This window comes from Bombus affinis, chromosome 5 (assembly GCF_024516045.1).
Source record: "Bombus affinis isolate iyBomAffi1 chromosome 5, iyBomAffi1.2, whole genome shotgun sequence".
NCBI lineage: Eukaryota > Metazoa > Arthropoda > Insecta > Hymenoptera > Apidae > Bombus > Bombus affinis.
This window is the reverse complement of record NC_066348.1, coordinates 8,634,632-8,654,464: the sequence shown is the minus strand read 5'-3', so window position 1 is coordinate 8,654,464 and position 19,833 is coordinate 8,634,632. Positions and strand designations below refer to the sequence as shown.

General features: G+C 37.4%; 1 protein-coding gene across 2 annotated transcripts in view; it reads right to left on the bottom strand.

The window, feature by feature from the left end:
- LOC126916061 (ras-responsive element-binding protein 1) overlaps positions 1–19,833 on the bottom strand; it is a 108,938-nt gene that overhangs the window by 28,643 nt on the left and 60,462 nt on the right. Inside the window, exon 1 of one of the 2 annotated variants that reach the window (XM_050721399.1) lies at positions 4,462–5,390. The exons of the other annotated variant lie outside the window; for it this stretch is intronic. Within the exon in view, the coding sequence (XP_050577356.1) occupies positions 4,462–4,480 (19 nt within the window). The 5' untranslated portion in view covers positions 4,481–5,390. Of the gene's footprint in view, positions 1–4,461; positions 5,391–19,833 lie in introns of those variants that run through there. 2 annotated transcript variants of the gene reach the window in all.

Genomic DNA, 19,833 nt, shown 5'->3' with positions numbered 1-19,833 from the left:
TCTTTCTCTCTCTTCATCCTTCTCGCTTACCTCGTCGATACTCGTCGATAGATTAGAATTCAGACACGTCAGCGTCGTGGTCGCGAGATCGTTCCGCGCCTTTTCTCCTCTTCCCACGACAGCCTGAACCGCGTGCGTATCGAGCGACGCCGAAAAAAATCGATACGAGGTTTCCTGGAAACTGAGTGGCCGGCTGGCTGGTTCTGGTGGGATACCAGAGCTACGATTGCGTCAGTGGCGATCCCCGTAATCTCGTTATCTCGTAAGCTTCTCGTTCCACGGACGCGAATTTTTCCCCTTCGAGAACATGACTAGGTGCTATCGAGGGCCGCGTTTCAAGAAGCATCACAGCTTACGGATGGAAACTCGGAAAGCTCGAATCGACGAGTCGTCTGATCGATTGAGATTTCCATTTTTACGGTCCAAGAGAAATAAAATCCAGATGGAAATTCGTTTCAGTTGTTGTTTATGCGTTTGCGTTGGAGAAATCGAAGAGCGCGAAAGTGTAGACAAAAAGAGCGACGAGTAATGGAAAATATATATAGAAAAAAAAGATGTAAAAGAGGAGAATCATCGTGGGAGTATTGTAATTGGACGGCGAATCTTTGTATTTATGATAGGTTTCTATGCTGGTAGCTAAAGGAATAGAACTGATATATTAGACTGCTTGATGTTTATGTTGCTATGGGAACCTGCAGGGTGTGAAAGTTTACAGAATGTGAAGAATAATGCAAAAAATATGTAACAATGGAAAATCAGGATGCAAGTTTTCCTATTAGACGGCGAACCTTTATATTTTACATTTTGATGCGCGCACAGGCAGAGAAACACAGCTGAGATAGAAATAGTAATTTGTTTTAGCCGCTACCAGTAGACCGCGTACGTTGATATATTTATGGGAAATTGCAGGGTGTGAAAGCGTACAGAACGTGAAACATAATGCAAAGGTATGGTAAAACGATGAGTCATCCTGCAAGTTTATTAATTCGAATGTAAAACACAGAGAATCTTTTTTATTCGCATAGGCAATGAAATAAAATCCACTGGTTTGTTTATGCGTTTATGGGAAATTTATGGCTCTAAGAACGTATAGTATACGTGCAGTATATGCGAAAATTGAGAATTCATTTTTCCGGACGATCGTACGAAACTTTTTGGCCAACTTTCCTTGAAAATAGGAATTTTTCTTAGAGAAGACACAATCATTCGATTCAAATTTAGAAGACGTCGATTTATAAGAAATCGTGGCTCCTTTCAAATATTTAGATATTTAACAAATAGACATTTCACGATTTTTTAAAAATAAATTCAACGATTTCGTTCGAAATTAGAGAAATCAATTTAACTCGGAATTACGTAAAATTAGAATCGTGATACTAGAAAAAAAAAGATAGTAATTTCGAGCCTGTTTAATTAAATGAAAATTTTCTGTTTAATCAAAAGTAGAAACTTTTGGTGGATAAACGTTAATCCTGATCGAAGATTACGTAACAACGAGATCGTGATATTTTACATGCACTCGTTTCCACAAATTTTTCTTACAAAAGCTATACGAACGAACGTGTAACGATCATTTCAATTAACGTGGTCTAGCTGTATTTGAAAAATAGAAATTGCATTTAAACAGATCAACTTCGATCGGATATTACGTAAGTCGGCGATTATGTTCGTTTTTTTAACTCTAAAAAAAAAAAAAAAAAAAAAAAAAGAAACGTTAAGGTGTTCTTCCCGTTCGTGTTGAATATTTCGATAATTTCTTGTTATTGATCTTTATAATAGAAATTTTTGCCGAGATACAATTGTCTGTCATTCGAAATTACATAATACCAGCAATATAACGTTTCCAGTGCCGTTTAATCAAATTTCGAAAAAATCTGTTAATCCTTCGATTACCAATACGTCGGATCAATGGAAACTTTGGTGGGGATGCGATTTTATCTTCGATTGCAGAACAATGAAACCAGCGAATTATCTCTTTCTCTCTCGTCTAATCGTGTTTTATCGTCCTCGCTATATTTTTCCCGTCAGATACAAATCTAAGGACGAAAGAATCCAATTTCTGATAAAACTGTCTCACCTGACCTAATTCGAAAACCAGAAGAAAATCTCCGTCGTGAATTTTGTTTCTGCAAAGCTAACCGAACTGGTTCTCGTTTTATCGATATTTTACGCAAAATAAAGACCATCTGAATTTTTACTTATCGATTAAACGTATCGAAAATTAAAAGGGAATTTCTAATCGATAAATAAAATTTATACGAATAACCCAACGAGTTAATCAAATTTCTCAACATCCTATTTATCCGATCGATTCTCCCACATCTAATTTCCTTCGCCTCTTATTTTACAAATTTTCATAAACTCTCGCTACCTAGTTCCTGTTTCCTCCGCGTTCTATTCGAGAAAAACCTTCAGGAACGTTGAAAGTTACAGTCGCGTGGAAAATTAAAGGATAATCGTCGTTCCGTTTTCGATATAGCAGAAATCGTACTCGAGTCTGATAGGCACGGAAGGAAACCGCGAAACGCACACAGGTCTATCGTTTATCGAGCATTTTCAGCGAGCGAACGAAACGGAGTCTCGCGTAACATTGACACGCGAATTTCAATGGAGAACGTGCGCCGCGTTCTTGAAACGAAAATCCCATTACACGCAGACTTAATGGAGACACCGATAGGCATCGATATTTTCTGTGTTAATCGAGATACAAAGCGAAAGCAGAGACAAAAGGACGAAGAGGAAGAGAGACAGAAGTGGCGAAACACAACGGTCACGAACGATAATATCTCTCTCTCCTTCTTCATCTTCTTCTTTGTTGTAGTACTCGACTTGCTCATTAGCCATCGAATTTCGGTCGTTTGCTCGCATCCTGTTGCCTCTCGGCCCAAATATTCCCAGGCCACCGATAAACCGGCCTTAACATCGCGTTAGGTCGATTCGAAAAACAATAGACGCCGCGTTAAAATAGCGAAAGGTGGAAAACAAGATCGAACGAAATTTGTCGAAGTCTAATAAAAGAATTCTATTTGTTTGTTACTTCTTCTTTCATTTTTTTCTCTTCTTTTTTTTTTTTTTTGTATATCTGATCGGTCTCCTTGAAGAGACTCGAAGAACACCGAACGAAAATAAAGCGTTTCCGGGATGGACGACTTTTGATCTCGGCTGTTCGGAGAGGTGGCATTCAAGTCTCCGCACGATGGAATTAAAATGGCCGTGTTAATGGAACATAATGATGTGCTTAATTCGAATAATTATACATGGAGATAGGAAGATGGCGTTTGTACGAAGGATTCGAATATTTTTCAGTAGCTTTTTTTTTCCCTCAACAAATCGATCCTCGTCGAGATTTCGAAGATTCTCTAAATCGCGAAAAATCGAAATTTCGAAGATCGTCACTTTTAATCTTCGGACTTTTCGAGCCTCGAAACTCGTTCCTCGTGTAATCAAATTTACCACGCGGAATCTGCAAATTTGTTCTCGAGCGTAGCAACGTCGTCTGCGTATTTGTTATTATTTTATCGTTTGGTCCTTGGAGGACTAACATTCTAGATCGTCATTAGTTTGCCCTACCCGGTCAAAATGTCCTGTCTATCGTTTCGAATCCGACGAGAACCAATGTTTTATCGCTTTTATCTTCGATTCGCTCCGATGTGAAATTTTCAATCGCCATTTTCTGACGGCGTAAATATATAGCTTGAAAAAGATACAGAGAGTGTGAGATGGAATATCGAATTATTCATTGAATTAGAACACGTTGGATAGGATATTTCGACCAATTTCAATGGGAATCTGAGATATTCCTCTCGTTCTCTTAATCTCGCGGTTTACTACAAATTGATCGGCCGCAGCATCCTCTCTGCCTGTTCATCTTCGAAGAAACTAAAAATATACTAGAATAGAAATGTTCAGAAGATGAACTCGATCGATTTCTCGTTAGCAGTTTGATGTAACGTTTGATGCTCGAAGATACCGAGGATATTCGAGTTTCCATCTACGACACGCGAATTAAATAGCGACAAAATTAATTATAGATTCAACAACGCTATGTTTACGGATCAAATTACATAACGTCACTCGTCTCGTCTCAAAACGAATCTTTAACTTCTAATCGATACGCAACGATTGAACTAAGAAGGAAAATAAGAAAACGGTGTTCGAGACGATGGATGCTAATCAATCTTTGCGAGAATCTTTAATAAATCTATTAATAAGAAACTGTTTCCCATTCGTGTCTGTATATTATCTCGGACCAGAAGAGTCCTAGCAACGATCACCATTTAACCAACAAAACAGCGGAAAACAAGAAACCCAAGAAATCGATCGACGTGACGAGAGAAAATCTCTTATCTGCTTCTCTCTGTCGAGAGAGACGGAAAGAGAGGTGTAGAGAGAGAAAGAGAGAGAGAGAGGCGTATCTCATCCAGTCACCTGACCACGAAACAGGAAGAAGAGCAGACGTACCTTTCGTCGAGTAATCCATTCTTCCCTCGGTTTAGCGCCGTGATCGAGTTATAAAATTCCAAGGTCAGCGGTTCAGGCACTTAACATCCAAATAAATGGCGTAGGTTGCACTTAACACGAGATTTCTTCACAGGGACCACATCAAAAATGAAATCTCAATATATCACTGTTTCGCTTGCTGTACGATGCAACGACAACTTCGTTTTAATACTCCAACTTGTATTGGTATTATACCGAACGATACACAGAATATTATATCGGATGTTATATTAAATATTATAATACTAGCGAATATAAGTAACGAATATGACTAATGAGTATAACTATAATCGTATATTGTTAACGTTTATCGAACGTTACCAACGAAGTAATATAACGAATATAAAAAAGGGAACGAAAAATAATTTACACGCGCACAAACGATTATCTATGTATTCATACGTTAGTACAATACGATACTAACAAATCTTCACAGCTTCTGTGTATCTCGATAATTACGTTCCGCGAAACACAAGTCCGTTTCACGAAACGCAAGTTCGTCCATTCGGCACAACGATCTCCGAGTCACTGTGTCTTCTGCCTGGCTCTTTAATTTGCTTCGATACACTGTCTTCGAATGTCACATCCACGCGCTACGATGGTCTGCGGACGAATAAGGTACTCCCGGCTCGAGTCTGGATACTTATCGTCTGTCACGGACACACAGATATAATCCGAGAGAGATAGACCGATTCTGACGGAACGTGGTCATATAGACTGAACCGACGTGACGTGTGTGAGATATATATATATGTATATGCAGAGGAATACCAAGTCCGCACGAGAGAATAGGTCGTAACAGACCAACTCACCGCGGAGAAATGACACGATGTGCTTCTGACAATTCCTCTTAGTCTGCGCACGAGAGCCTCATCATCCCTTCTACCTGTCCCCCCACCCCCTACCTGCCCCGTATTCGGCTCCGTTCGACCGCCCGGCCCCCACCCCGTCGACTCATAATCCCCCCCACCACTCGCATGCCACCCTTCTTGCTCTCACTTGTTCTCCAGTCTTCTGTGCGCCACGCTTCTCTCCCCCTATTCTCTGCCTTACGCCCTTCCACCAACGCTTCTCTTGGTCCCCGGTGCGCTAACAATGTTGAACATCACTGTTCTAACGTTTCTTCTCTTTTCAATACTCTATATTTTATCCGTTTTCTCTTCATTTTGGTAGCACAGACTAACGTCGGTCCAGGATTTATTAAAACGTACGTGACGTACGTTCTTCCGTACGGTAAAAGATGCACCGAAATTCACGCGTTTCAGAACAGCGTTTCTCTTTCTAGTACATGGTATCTAGTTTCTATTAAACGTATCTTTCAATTTCCATCGGGCAGTATTTACAATAGTACGTCAATCTATCTCTGTTTCTAATTCCAGCTACATGTTCTTGTTTACTTTTTACGCACGTCTTTTCCTGAATCCTATACCCAGCCCTAACTCCGTCCTATGCATCATCCTTCGTTATGAAATGATTCATAGTATTTATGCATTGTCGCTTGTTTGTCATACGTGTCTCTCCTTTTCTCCGTAAAAGTACCACAAACCTATCTCTATTTTTCATACTAGCGTGTATCCTTCTCTAGTAAACAGCACAGAGCATTACCCATCCTTGTTAATCTTTCACGTTTCTCCTGACTCTTGCGGTCATCCCCACTCCCGAAGTCTCTCCCGCCCGGTCACGTCGCTTCCTAAGTCCTTACGTGTTTTCCACGGGAGAAGCGTGTACCCTCTCGGGCTGTATCTCTTTCTATTGCCTCTCTTTCTACCCCTACCCGAGCAGAGGGCAGTCGGAGCATCCTTATCGCGCCCCAGGTGCTTCCTTCTCTCGCCTCGTGATCGTTTTCTCGGCTCCTGTCTGCTGTCCCTCCTCTCCCACGCGTCTCACCGCCCATCCCCTCCTCTCTGACCTTTCTCTTTCTCTCCGTGCTTTATCTTATCCCCGCCACCGGCGGTCCGTACCTATGCCAACGCCGCTATATCATCGAGTCAGTGCGCGCACACACATCGCTCGCCCGTAAATGTGTGCGCGTGTCGCCGGATGGCAGAGCGAACGCGCGCAGCCACCCACGCAAGAGGGACGACGAGCTTCTCCGGACCATACGATATGCGAGGGCAGGCGAAGCGAGTCTTCCCTCTTTTCAGCCCCGGGAAACGCTGCATCGTTTCCGTGCACTGCAACGGCAATTACGTAAAGGGGTGACGCGTTTCCACTGATCTTCTTAACACGACGCGTAACTTTTTCTTTAACACAGACCATGTTTATGTAATTTTCCGACCTCGCGAATCTACGAGATTTAGCTCAAAGCGGTCTGAGAATAGAGTGGCTGGCGAAAATTTTCGCGTAGGGACATTAAACGAAACGTACGCGCGCTGTGCTTCATTGACACTTTAAATGACACTCGGTCATCAAAATTATAATCGGTAGAATTTTAAGCGACGATAAAAGCTGTGTGCAGGATATTTGGTACAAATTTAAGCATGTTTTGCAGAGTAGACAGATAAACGTCCGTAATGGTAATTAGTCATAGTGTACATAGTATCCAGGGACTATTTCTATATGACTATTCGTATCGCGTACGTTTATCAAATATAAGTTTGCGGTATTTATTTTCCGCTTCCTATGTACCTATGCGCAGAGTATTTACAAAAATTGGTAGCAAAATTCAGCAACTCGTAGAGCTCGTCGAAACAAGCAGAAACGCGAGCTGGAAAACTACTGGTTCCGAAATTATGAGAAGTTTAATGCGCAAAGGTACGTATGGCGTATGATAAACCAGTTGCTTCGTTCATTCGATTGATACAACGAATCGAAAACCGCTGCTAGATGATACGGGGGATTTTTCAACTATGAGGAGCTATGTTCGGCTATGAGGAGACGCGTGTATCGAAATAAACACCGAGAAGTTCGAAACAGCATTGGTTTTGCACTTACGTTTATTAACACGTTTTTGCTCGTTTTCGCGAGTTTGACGACAACTTTTACAGACACGATGCATATTTTCAGCTTGGATTCGAACTTCACCGATATAATCATCGCGACTCATTCTTTGTTTGCTAATGAAATTTCAAAATGTTTTATACAACACGCACAATATACGCACGTAAAGATTTTCTCCGATAAGTGAGACTACGAATACTTTTGCGAGCCGCTGTATCACGAAATAGGTAGATGACTGATACCAATACGATAAGAAATTCTTAGTACGAAAATTACTAAAATTCATGCTGACCAGTCAAGCGAAAATTGCGTATCTGCAACTTGTTTAGATCGAGTCGTCGCTATCAGACAACAGAAAATTAGTTAATTTGTACGTACATTAATTAAAAAAGGCGTTAGATGCATATAAATTGATATTAATTTGAAGAATAGACACAATAGGCATGTTGACAGAGTTTAGATTAAACTACGATTATCATTCCGACTTATTTCGTGCGTGTAACTGCAAGTCACCGCATAGCCGAAAGGCAGACGGAAATGGAGAACTCTAAAACAGAGAAAATGAAAAATCAGCATTGAAACTAAAGATACGAACAGTTTACATTCCGAACGTATGTAAAATCGATATATGGTTGTCGAATAGGAAAAATAATTTTTCTCCTAACTACCTTGCGACCAGGTACGCCAATCTGCGCAAAACAGTATACGCTATGATGTGTTAATAATAAACTGTTTTTCATTTTACCTAAGTACTGTCGTGCGTTGAATTTCTACTTTTCTACCCATAAAGTGCCCTGCTACTATTTTTTTTTCTGGAACAGTGGTCTGTAAATATTGCAAATCTTTCAATTTCCATATAACAGACGAAATAGACAGATGCAGACAATCTCCTATTTTACGATGTTCAACGAGGACGAAATTACCATCCCGAATATCTACAGTGCAATTATACAACATTTGCCTGCTTTGTAATTTATTGCCTTCGAGCAGTTGCTCGTTTGTTTGCCCGTTCAACGTCTGAAACGCAGATACAAAACAGCCAGACTTTATTATCGGAGAATTACTGACTGATCTCCTATTCAACGTGGTTGGCTGCAGCTAATTTTTGTAGAAAAGAGGAACAGCCCTTTGGGATTCTAAAGGACAAAGATTTTCCTAATGAAGATACCCGTGTATCTTAATTATTCTGATTAACAAATGAGCGGGGAAAGCGGTTCCGATCCCTCGTATCTTCTTATGATAAACGTTCTTCCATCTGTTTAAGAATGTATTTTATGTATCTATGGTCAAGCGATATCGCTGCTGCTTGCGACGTTCTCCCAGCAAACTGCGCATGTTTTTCTTTGCTTCGCTGCGAGTCTTCGAATTTGAGGTTTCGGACAACGTGGAGGAAACGATCAGAGGAATTGCATAATTTGGAATTTGTCACGATAGAAATCCTATCTTTTAAATTAGATTTCATTGCGTTGGTAAAATTCTTTTGGCAAAAGATTTATATAACAAATTGTTGTTCTACAGATCGAAATGCTGCAAGCGTGTGGTCAATTGTCGTGTTAAATTTATCAAATTCAGGTTTAAGGGTTGAAAATGTTTGATCTAGAAGATGAAGAAAGAAAGGGTAGAGATAGGAGAAAGAACGTAAAATAGGAAGGTTGATCGTACGGAGAACAATAAGTTGCAATTTATAATGGTCACCTGGTGTTTTATATAATTTAGTTTCAATTACAGGTAAAACGAACTCTTCTCGCGATAAATTTCAATTGATAAGTAACAAACGTTTGTTTAAACGTACACTCGCATATCAGAGGATGGAGGGTTAAATATACTGAATTTGTTATTAATTAAAAGTGCTTTAAATTAATTAGATTATTTTAGAAAATTAGAAGAAAGAATAGAACTGAACGAAAGGTAGATGTATCGATATCACGTTCAATATTTTAATATTTTGAATTTTCGCTCATGCATCGTGATGTATTCCAATAATTACATATTATAGTTGCTGAGACGATCCTGAGAAGAAGGATATTAATTATGTAACGAGAATATTGATCTTTAAATTTTACAATTAATTCGATGTAAATTAAATAATTTGGAATTATAGAATAGTAATTATGTAACGAGAATATTAATCTTTAAAGTTTGCAATTAATTCGATGTAAATTAAATAATTTAGAATTAGAGAATAGTAATTATGTAACGAGAATATTAATCTTTAAAGTTTGCAATTAATTCGATGTAAATTAATAATTTAGAATTACACGCCTGCACGGTGTGGATCCCTGTGAATGATCTTTCTTTGCAATTTGATGATCAGCCTACCTAATTAATGCTGCCACTTTTATTATCCTTCTTCGTTACTGCCAGCAGGCTAATAAACCCTTTAGTAATTAAGGAATATAAAACTCGTATGGAAAAGTAGGTTGAAATGGACACTTTGCGTGCTGCGAAAATAGTTGATATAATAGTTAATTATTTATCACAATAGCATAAACGTGTCATTCGTGATAACGAAAAAGAGTACGAAAAAAAAAAAGGAGAAATTTTACATATTTTCTTCTAAAAAGCAAGATCAAATGAATTTTAATTAATATTCACTGATTATGGAAGAACATTTTTTTTTTTTTTTTTTAATTAAAATAGTCTCTTTTGAATTCTTTTAAAGTCGAACGAATATCTTTACGTTAATCTATCTTTATTTATATTTTTATATTATAATCGTTCAATGGTATTATCTACTGTTGCACAATTAATGAAGAAGAGAAAAGAAGAAATCAAGAAATTACAAAACTAAGAGAATTCGTTACATCTATTCAAATCTTTAGTTACAATAAAGATTTTGTGCGTTGTAAACCCCTCTGAAACGCTATAAAAATCTTATACCTGATGGTAGCAAAAAGTGTACAACCTCTGTGAGGAGTGTTGGTCAAGTAGCGGTATTTTCGGGCCCAATAAAGTAATGTAGGACAACAGCTGACTCTGCGTATTATTATCCTCGACATATTAGTGCCATGCTGAAAAAAGGACCAAAACCTACCCCATATATTATATATATACCTTTCCAGCAGTGTAATGTCTAGGCTGTGCCGCATTTTAATATATAGTACCTGAGACGCGTAAAACGATTTCGTCGGATTTGAGTCCTTTTAACGAGCTCAGCATCTTTCAACAATCGAGTTCTCAAGTTTCTGAATTTTCAAATTCCTCCGAGTTGCCCGATCTTTACATTTCCGGACATGGACATTTTTAAACTTCGAGATTTTCAAAGCTGTAAACGTTGGAATTTTTCAATTCTTCAGCTTTTAGATCGACGAATATCGGAATATCGTAAATCTCAGAATTTTCTTGAATTTTACCCTCCCAAATTAATATAAAACCGTGAACCTACAAATTGTGGGAATTGTTTGTTTCCAGAATTGTTGCATTTTTTAACGTTGAAAAGCTTCGAGCTTCTAATTCGCGAGAGTTCAAACTCTTTAAAATGTCCATTTTGCATTTTATAAATACAACGAGTGGATTGAATTTATATATAAAAAAAGTCTCGAATTTCCCATTTACCCAATATTTGAGCGTCGAAATTATTTAATTTCTAATTTATTTTTTAATTTATATAAATTAATTCTCTTCGACCTTCGCCAGAAGCAAGCTAAGCCTCTTCCCATCCCTCGAAGATATCATTTATCACAGGCTGTCCCCTTTCGTTACAGCGTGAAAAGGACCATATTTTCTATACGTTAGAAAGAAAATAGAAATAAAAGTTGGGGAAGAGGGTCGAGATTGACCGCGATGTCCATATGGTCCATCGTGAGCTTTGATGCAGAAAAAAGGGCTGCAAAGGGAAGTAACCCTTGTCATTACTACGAATCTCGCGTCCTGGACCTGTCGGAAGTCAAATCAGATGGGCAAAAAAATCAGGATCACAGTTGACTTTTAACCGTTTCCGCTTCTACCTGCCATTGAGAGGATCCTCTTGCGTCACCGCATCTAAAGCGGACATTGTCCCCTTCTTGCTTGACCGGAAGCAAAAAAATCTGATTTATCTTAAGCTTCATTTGCAATCGACGTCATTTGCATTTCTTCTCGGTGTAAAATTGCTTGTTTTGACATTTTTAGAATTGTTGATCGAGATGGGTAGAGAAGACGCGGAGAAGAAATGGACAACGAGAGAAGATCAAATTGCGATTCGTAGAATGTATTGTTTATTTTCTGACCGTTTGAAAATGGAACATAGGAAATACAGAAAATATAGGCAACAGAAACGATATAAATTGAAATGAATTTCTTTGCAGAGAACCGAGAGAAGGATAATTGTATTTTAATTTCTCAGAGGAACCATGGACAAATATCGGATCGAGGTGGGAAGAATTTTGCACTAATTTTTCTACATATTTTTTGATAATACTCGGCGAGTGTATTGTTAAAAAAATACCAACTTTTGGAAGCTACTTCCGGTCAAAGGATGACGTTTCGTAAAAGAAATATTACGAGTATCGTAATTTTTCAATAGTCGATAATTAAAATATATCTGTTATATATACAGCGTAATAAATAATTGCCTTTTTCATTATTGATAAGAATTATAAAAATTATAAAAGTTAATAGCCATTAACTTTTATTAACAGTTATTTATTACGCTATATGTACATTAGATTGTTCGGCAAGTGTTTTTCTACGACAGTGCAACGTCATACAAACGTGAAACCAAGTCTGTGAAATGTGTTTGTATAACAAAATGGATCGTACGTAATTCGATAAAATAATATAAAACAAAAGCGTCTATTATTTCCTCACAAAACGAAAGAAACTTTAAGAAATTAATAATTAATTTTTAATTAATAACTGAATATAATATATTAATATATATTATATAATATAATAAATATAATAAATATAATAAATTTAATAACAATTGTCAAACAAATAATCATTAACCCCTTAGCTTACTCCCTAACTTACGTTCGAGAATTTTGGGCCGAAAACGTAAACAAGCTCGCGCAGCATTTGAGCCATACGTACTACGGGCTATGCCCGCAGCTGTAGGTTAAGGGGTTAATATTATACGATCGATATAATTAACATCGCTGATTAATTTACTTGATGGAATTATTTATTGAAACGTTTCTCGAAAAACGACTTCAACGAAATTACGATAAATCTCACGTAGAAGAAACTACGTGTTTCCATGGAGAAACAGGAGGAAAGGAATCGGTGGTAGTAAAATGACCGGGTCAGTGAAAGCAATTAGCATTAGTTTCTGGAAAATGAGTCGGATGCTGAAATGAATCGGTGAAAGGTATCTTCAACCGTATTGATTCTAAGCTGTAAACAAAGATAAAGCATATAGTTGGTTAGGATGATCTTCTGTTTGTTCAGAATGTTCTGCACACGTAGTTAACGTTCCATATTTAGAGCATTTCTACAGCATGTAACAGTGTTACCGTCTCGACGTCTCCTTATTTTCGATTTTGTTCTTTTCTTCATACCTTTCAAGACTCTTTTCTTCTTCATTTTTTTTTTTTTTTTTTTTGATAGAAATCAATTACGATCAATTCTCATAGAGAATTTTTATCAATTACGATGTGTTATCATGGCATGAAACGTAACATTACGATAAGACTTTCAGTATTCTTCGGCGATCAAATTCATTTAGAAGGCGAGTTGCTAAACGATTCTTCGGAAAACTGTTGATATTTCTAAGTTTCTCCGTATAGTTTCATTGGTTATGTAACAAGACTAATCCCACAGAACACCCCTCCCCACCCCTCCCAGTCCATCCCCTCCCAGCCCCTCCCTAATAGGCTAGCGAACTGTCCTGTTTTTGCGTCCAGGCTTTCAGGACATAAATTAAAATATCGTACATAAGCACAGCGCAACAGCGGCTTAATTTTATCTTATTTAACAATAATAATCTTAAAAAAAAAAAAAAAAAAAAGAAAGAGAAAAGAATGTAATAATGCATGGCTACGTCGTACCGTCGCGTATCGGTACTTTTGCCTGTACCACCCTACAATTAGAATTCAGCGTTTATTCTGGAAAAAAAATCATGTAAAAAAAATATGTAAAAAACCTGGAATTAATAAACAAAGTTAAAAAAAAAAAAAGGTTACGTAACAAGAAACGTTACCGGTAAGCTTCAGCGTTTTCCATTGCGATCGCCGTAGGATCTCAATGTTATTGTGCCAAGACTCAATGATTTTCTTTTTTTGTATTCCATCGATTTTAATTTTCTACGAATCACGTTTGAAATTATAGGAATTATGCAATATATTGCTTAATTATTTGCTGTTAGTATAACAATAAAACGGTGATTAATCGTAATCGATCGAGGAGTCGATGGTATAATAAAATACTGTAATCTTATAGAAACTTATAAAATTTTCTTCTTTATATATACGTCGATCACATCGAATTGCATCATAGGAATAAAATTCGGAATGGAATTTATATTTATTTAAAATAAACATGAATTTTAAATTTTCTTTTTTGTATTCCATCGATTTTAATTTTCTACGAATCACGTTTGAAATTACAGGAATTATGCAATATATTGCTTAATTATTTGCTGTTAGTATAACAATAAAACGGTGATTAATCGTAATCGATCGAGGAGTCGATGGTATAATAAAATACTGTAATTGTATAGAAACTTATAAAATTTTCTTCTTTATATATACGTCGATCACATCGAATTGCATGATAGGAATAAAATTCGGAATGGAATTTATATTTATTTAAAATAACTTTATACAGAGAACGTTGAAACGATTGTGTCGAGGGTTGTTCAGATAATACAACAATGTAATATTTTCCAAAATAAATAATAAAATAAAATTTCTTAAATATTTCAATAGCAGCGATGTAAAATACGTTGCAAGAAAAATAATCAATAGTGTAACGTTATACAAATATCCTACGACATCTTTAGTATAATTCTCAACAGTATAATTCTAGAAAATTACCAAGGTAATATATCTTACGATGTTAACGTTGCCTTTCATCCCCTTTTCAACTTCGTGGTAAATGTATTGACGTTAGAATGCTGGAAAACCGTAAGCACATAATGTAGCACTCTTCTGTACAATTCATTTCCTTTTGCATAGTAGCCGAGTGTCCGTTTCTTTTTAACGCATAGAATTAGGGTTACTGGGTAAATTCTTAAGAATTTGTTGTTTACCGCTTAACGTTGGCGATCGGGTACAAGATTACGGTTAATGGTTTAGACGCAAGCATCCGAGATAAGGGATTACTTTCTTCAAAATTATCGGGGTATTAACCGTTTTAATGGCAGGGCGTTTTAAGAATCTGTGTCGAATTCTGCCATGCAGTGCGATAGAGTTTCGTTCATTTATTTGCGAGAAATGTCGATCGATACGATCGCGCTGCTCTCTTTTTTTTTTTTTTTGTTTATGCAGGTGGTTTGCGATTATTTGAAAAAAAAAGAAAGAAAAGTAATTACGAGAGAAAACTCTGATATGACTCGCGACGAGCTACATTTGGAACCGAGCGCGTTGCGAATTGACGATCGTGATCGGACATCGCGACACAGATCAGCACAGTAAGGGAACAACGCGATCGCGCCACGTGGCGCTAAAATGGTTAAGATTAGGCTCTTGGAAAGATATTTGTACAATGACTGTTTGGGTAGTTTGGCTGCAGATTGGCGTAGGATGAGACGAAGCTTCGGCGATTGACGATGAGATATCCACGTATAAGGGAAGGTAGAATTTTTGGTTAATTTTCAAGTTTCCTTAGCTGTGATCTATCGAAGGAAGAGTGCACGTTATTATGAATATGTTATCTATTGCATACATTGTATTTATCTTGCATTCGTGACGTTATCCATATACAACGAAAGAATAATGAAACATTCGTAACAAGAACGATATTCAGAGCAATTTTCCACGATTTTCAGCTCTGTCTATACATCTTAGTGCGACGAACCGATTATTCTCTTCAAAATTTATCTTTAAATATATATGATAATTTCTTCAACAGACGAGATACGAAACGTTTGCAAGAAAATTCAAATTTAGCGCAATTTTCCACGATTTTCAGTTCCTCCTATATCTCCTAGTGCAACGAACCGATTATTCTCTTCAAAATTTATCTTTAAATATATTTGATAATTTCTTCAACAGACGAGATACGAAACGTTTGCAAGAAAATTCACATTCAGCGCAATTTTCCACGATTTTCACTTTTGACTAAATATACGTAACATGTACAACGAATCAAATATCCGCTTCCAAATTTCACCAGACACTCGCTTTAAAGATATTTCATAATTTCTACAACGAACGAGATACGAAACGTTTGCAAGAAAATTTCTACTCAGCGCAATTTTCCACGATTTCCAGCTCCGCCTACATCTCCTAGTGCAACGAACCGATTACTCGCTTCAAAATTTATCTTCAAATATATTTGATAATTTCTTCAACAGACGAGATACGAAACGTTTGCAAGAAAATTCCTATTCGGCGCAATTTCCACGTTTTCCAGTTCCGCTTATACGCTCTAGCGTAACGAACCAGTTACTCGCAAAACCAATCGCTGCAAAATATATCTTCAAATACATTTGATAATTGCTGCAACGAACGAGATGCGAAACGCCTGTAGCAAGATTGATATTCAGAGCGATTCCACAATTTCCAGCTGGATCGTGGATATCGTGGCCAGGATCGGAGGAGAGGCGACACGGAGAGGAAAGTAGGCATCGACCACGGTTTCCGGGACGGAAACCTGTCAACGCGACCGCGTCTCTCGTTGCAACGGACGACAACGTTCGTTCCCTTCGTCCGCTTCGCTTCTGATAAGGTATTCCCACAGGAAAACGCCCTGAAAACATCACTAGAGCGGTTCGTAACACGGTGATGCTGCAACACGTCAGTAACTTTTCTCCTTTTGGGTGAGAAACCCCGTAGCTACGCTGATAAAAACCAACGACCGTGGCGATTAGATCGCTCGTGTTTGCTTCTCCTCGCCCATGTTTGAACGATGATGTCACCGTTGGTCCATCCGGTTCGGGATTAGGTCAAAGTCTCTGGCCAACTGATAAAAATCGAACTGTTCATCCGAAAGGAAACTGTATCGACGGAAAAGAATAGCCTCGTTTCATTTTCTTTTCATTCGTTTTTACTTCTTCCTCTTTGTATTTTCGCTTTACGATCTTTCCTTTGTTCGTTAGATCGGTATAATTCATGGTTGTTGTCGAATCTTTCTAGAAACTGGCAGTTTGCTACTGTGATTTATGTACAATTTTCTTAAGTTTTCGTAATTACCAGGTATATTTCGTGTACGATATTGAAATAGGATTTCAAATATTAAGAGCGATGCGAAAGAAATGAAATGGCATCTATGAGAAGAAATAGCTTCGACTTTATTTCCCATTCTCATTTTATTTTACAATTTTCCATCGTTCGAAGATACCGTGCTGAGCATTGATAATATCGTTGGAGGACTATAATTTCGAATTATTATTTATTTTGAGTCACCTTTTGGCTAAGAATATTGGAAATTTCATGACAGGGAATTTCTGTCTGTCAACAGTCGCTTCGCAAGAATCCGTTGAAAACGAACAAATTACGCTTTCTGGATTTCATACTAAAAAGACGTGAAATCGATATCTCCGGTTAATCATATCGATCGAATATTGACCAGAGAATCGGCGATTTCAGCTCGTTAATACCTTTTCCTCTAAATTTTAACCTTATCGAACAAGATTAATGAAGATATCAAGCAACGTTCGAGCGCAAGATCGACACCAACTCGACACGATTCGCGATCTCTCGTCCCGTTCGATGTTCGATATTTCACGAGCTGGTTCAAATACAACGATTGATTCTAAATTTAGCGAGAGCGAGAAAAATTGTCGAGAAACGAAGAGGCCTCGTATAGAACCAGAGCATCGTTACGAAGAAATCTGCAAATTTCGCTGGGTATTTCCGATTGGTCGGTTGGTCACTAGAGAAGCTACGAACGTCGACCACGAAAAACAAAGTTGCCACACGTTAGATATCAATTTGATGAATAAGCGTTTTATCGTTCGTCAAGGAGCGAGTACAGAATCTTTTCGAGGTCTTGAACGAAAGCTAACGTTTTCGTATCTGGCGGCCAGATAATTCCTCTATCTCGAAACCGACGTGTATCGATGGCATAGTCACATAACGTTGCTATCTGATTCGCGGAATCAGATTATGATCGCCGATGTTCACAGTACATCGCGCGATATCATCTGCGAGAAGCATTTCCTTTTCTCTCTTCCGAAGAAAACAATCGGGTTTCATCGTTTCTTCTTTGCGAGTAGAGCGTATAGGAACGCGTGGCTTGTCGAAGCCGAGCTTGCGAAGGAACGCAGGTGACACGCGTCGATTTTGACGAAAGTCCACGCAAGTGGAACTTTGCAAAAGTGCGCGTTACACTTAGCGAAGAATTTCCGCGTGTGTTTGTAAATCGTAAGCGGCAGAAGATACGAAGAAATGGTGGAATTGAAAATCATACCGCGTCTGGAAGTCTATAAATCCGTGGGAAAAATTCTTTGAAATAATCGGCAACTGTCTATGTAATTTTTGTAAAGACATGATTTTTTCCACAAATTTTTCGCGATTTATAGTATTCAAGACGCGGTGTGATTTTCGTTTCGATCGATTCTTCGTATGTTTTGTCGTTTACGATCAGCAAGTACTTGCGTGGAAGAATCGGCTCGGATAAAGAGGATGATATTTTATTCGAAGTAAAATACGAGTACGAACAGGTCGGGGTTAAATTCTTAGACAATTTTAACGAATATTTGTACAAGGTTTCATCGAAATCGGCCTGTATCTGTCTCTGGGGTTTCTTCGTTAGGCTGAGCATTATGAGAGTATCGTCGAACGCTTCTTCGTATTTCGCTCTCGTATTTGTGAGATTAAATATTAATGCAACGAAGAGAAATTTCTTTATTTTGAATGTTTCGTTAAGAGAAATTTCATCGACGCGTTAATGAAATTTTTCTGATTGAGACTAAACACGATGTTACTAAAAATAAAACACTAAAGCGACGACGAAATTTTTCTATTTCAAATTGCTTATTAATAAACATTTAAATTTCTCTATTCCAAATTGGTTACTAATAAACATTTCATTAACAATTTCGTCGTTGCCGAGATTTTTCTGATTAAAACCATTTTTTGATTGATACCAAACACAATACTACTCCGAGAATGATGCAGAAGATAATATACGCTTTATTGTAGAAGCCATATAAAGCGATAAAATTATAGAATAAGATAAAACACTAAAGCAACGTCGAAATTTCTCTATTTCAAATTGGTTACTAATAAACATTTCATTGACAATTTCGTCGTTGCCGAGATTTTTCTGATTAAAATCATTTTTTGATTGATACCAAACGTGATATTACTACGAGAATGATGCAGAAGATAATATACGCTTTATTGTAGAAGCCATATAAAGCGATAAAATTATAGAATAAGATAAAACACTAAAGCAACCACGAAATTTCTCTATTTCAAATTGGTTACTAATAAACATTTCATTGACAAATTCGTCGTTGCCGGGATTTTTCTGATTAAAACCATTTTTTGATTGATACCAAACACGATACTACTACGAGAATGACGCAGAAAATAATATACGTTTAATATACGTAGAAGCCATACAGAAGTAATTATAGAATCTAACTTCGTTAGCACGTTGATATAGATCACAGTAAATTTTCAGCTTAAATAAACAATATCGTCGTTGTTTCGTACATTTCGTACATGCGACGTGGTTTGCCGCATTTTAATGCTATTTCAATGCTAGAGACACTTTTCCAAAAGTAACTACCGACCCATCCATTTACAACTTGGTTTCTGAAGCGATGGGTGATGAAATATCGTTAAGTCAATAGATGCGAGAACTCAAAGCGTAGCTAGGCAAATTGTATGCGATGGTAAACGTTCGAGACTTGTCTTTTGTCCTGGAAAGATGCATCAGACGAGCCGGATCGTTATCTTCCTGCAAAATTTAAAGGATTTCTAAGCGAATGACGTATCGTAAAAGACGATGATTTAAAAGACTGCTCGAAACACCGATTATGTCAACCGGAATATTATGTCAAAGTGGATACGACGAAGCTAGGTATATAAATAAAGAATAAATAAAGAAAACTTGATCAAAATTTTGTATTATAATTGTATAATAATATTTGCATTATTTTCGTTTCAAAGTCTCTTTGCACTGGCCGTATTTCGTCGAGACGGACCTCGTATATTGGCAATAGCTCGTCAAATGCAAAATACATTTCGCAGTTGATACACATGCTATTATATATCTAAAGAATTGCAATTTTTCTTCAGCATGAAAATGATATTTCGCGGCTTGGAAGATGTCCATAGCATCGTACTAACAAATTTC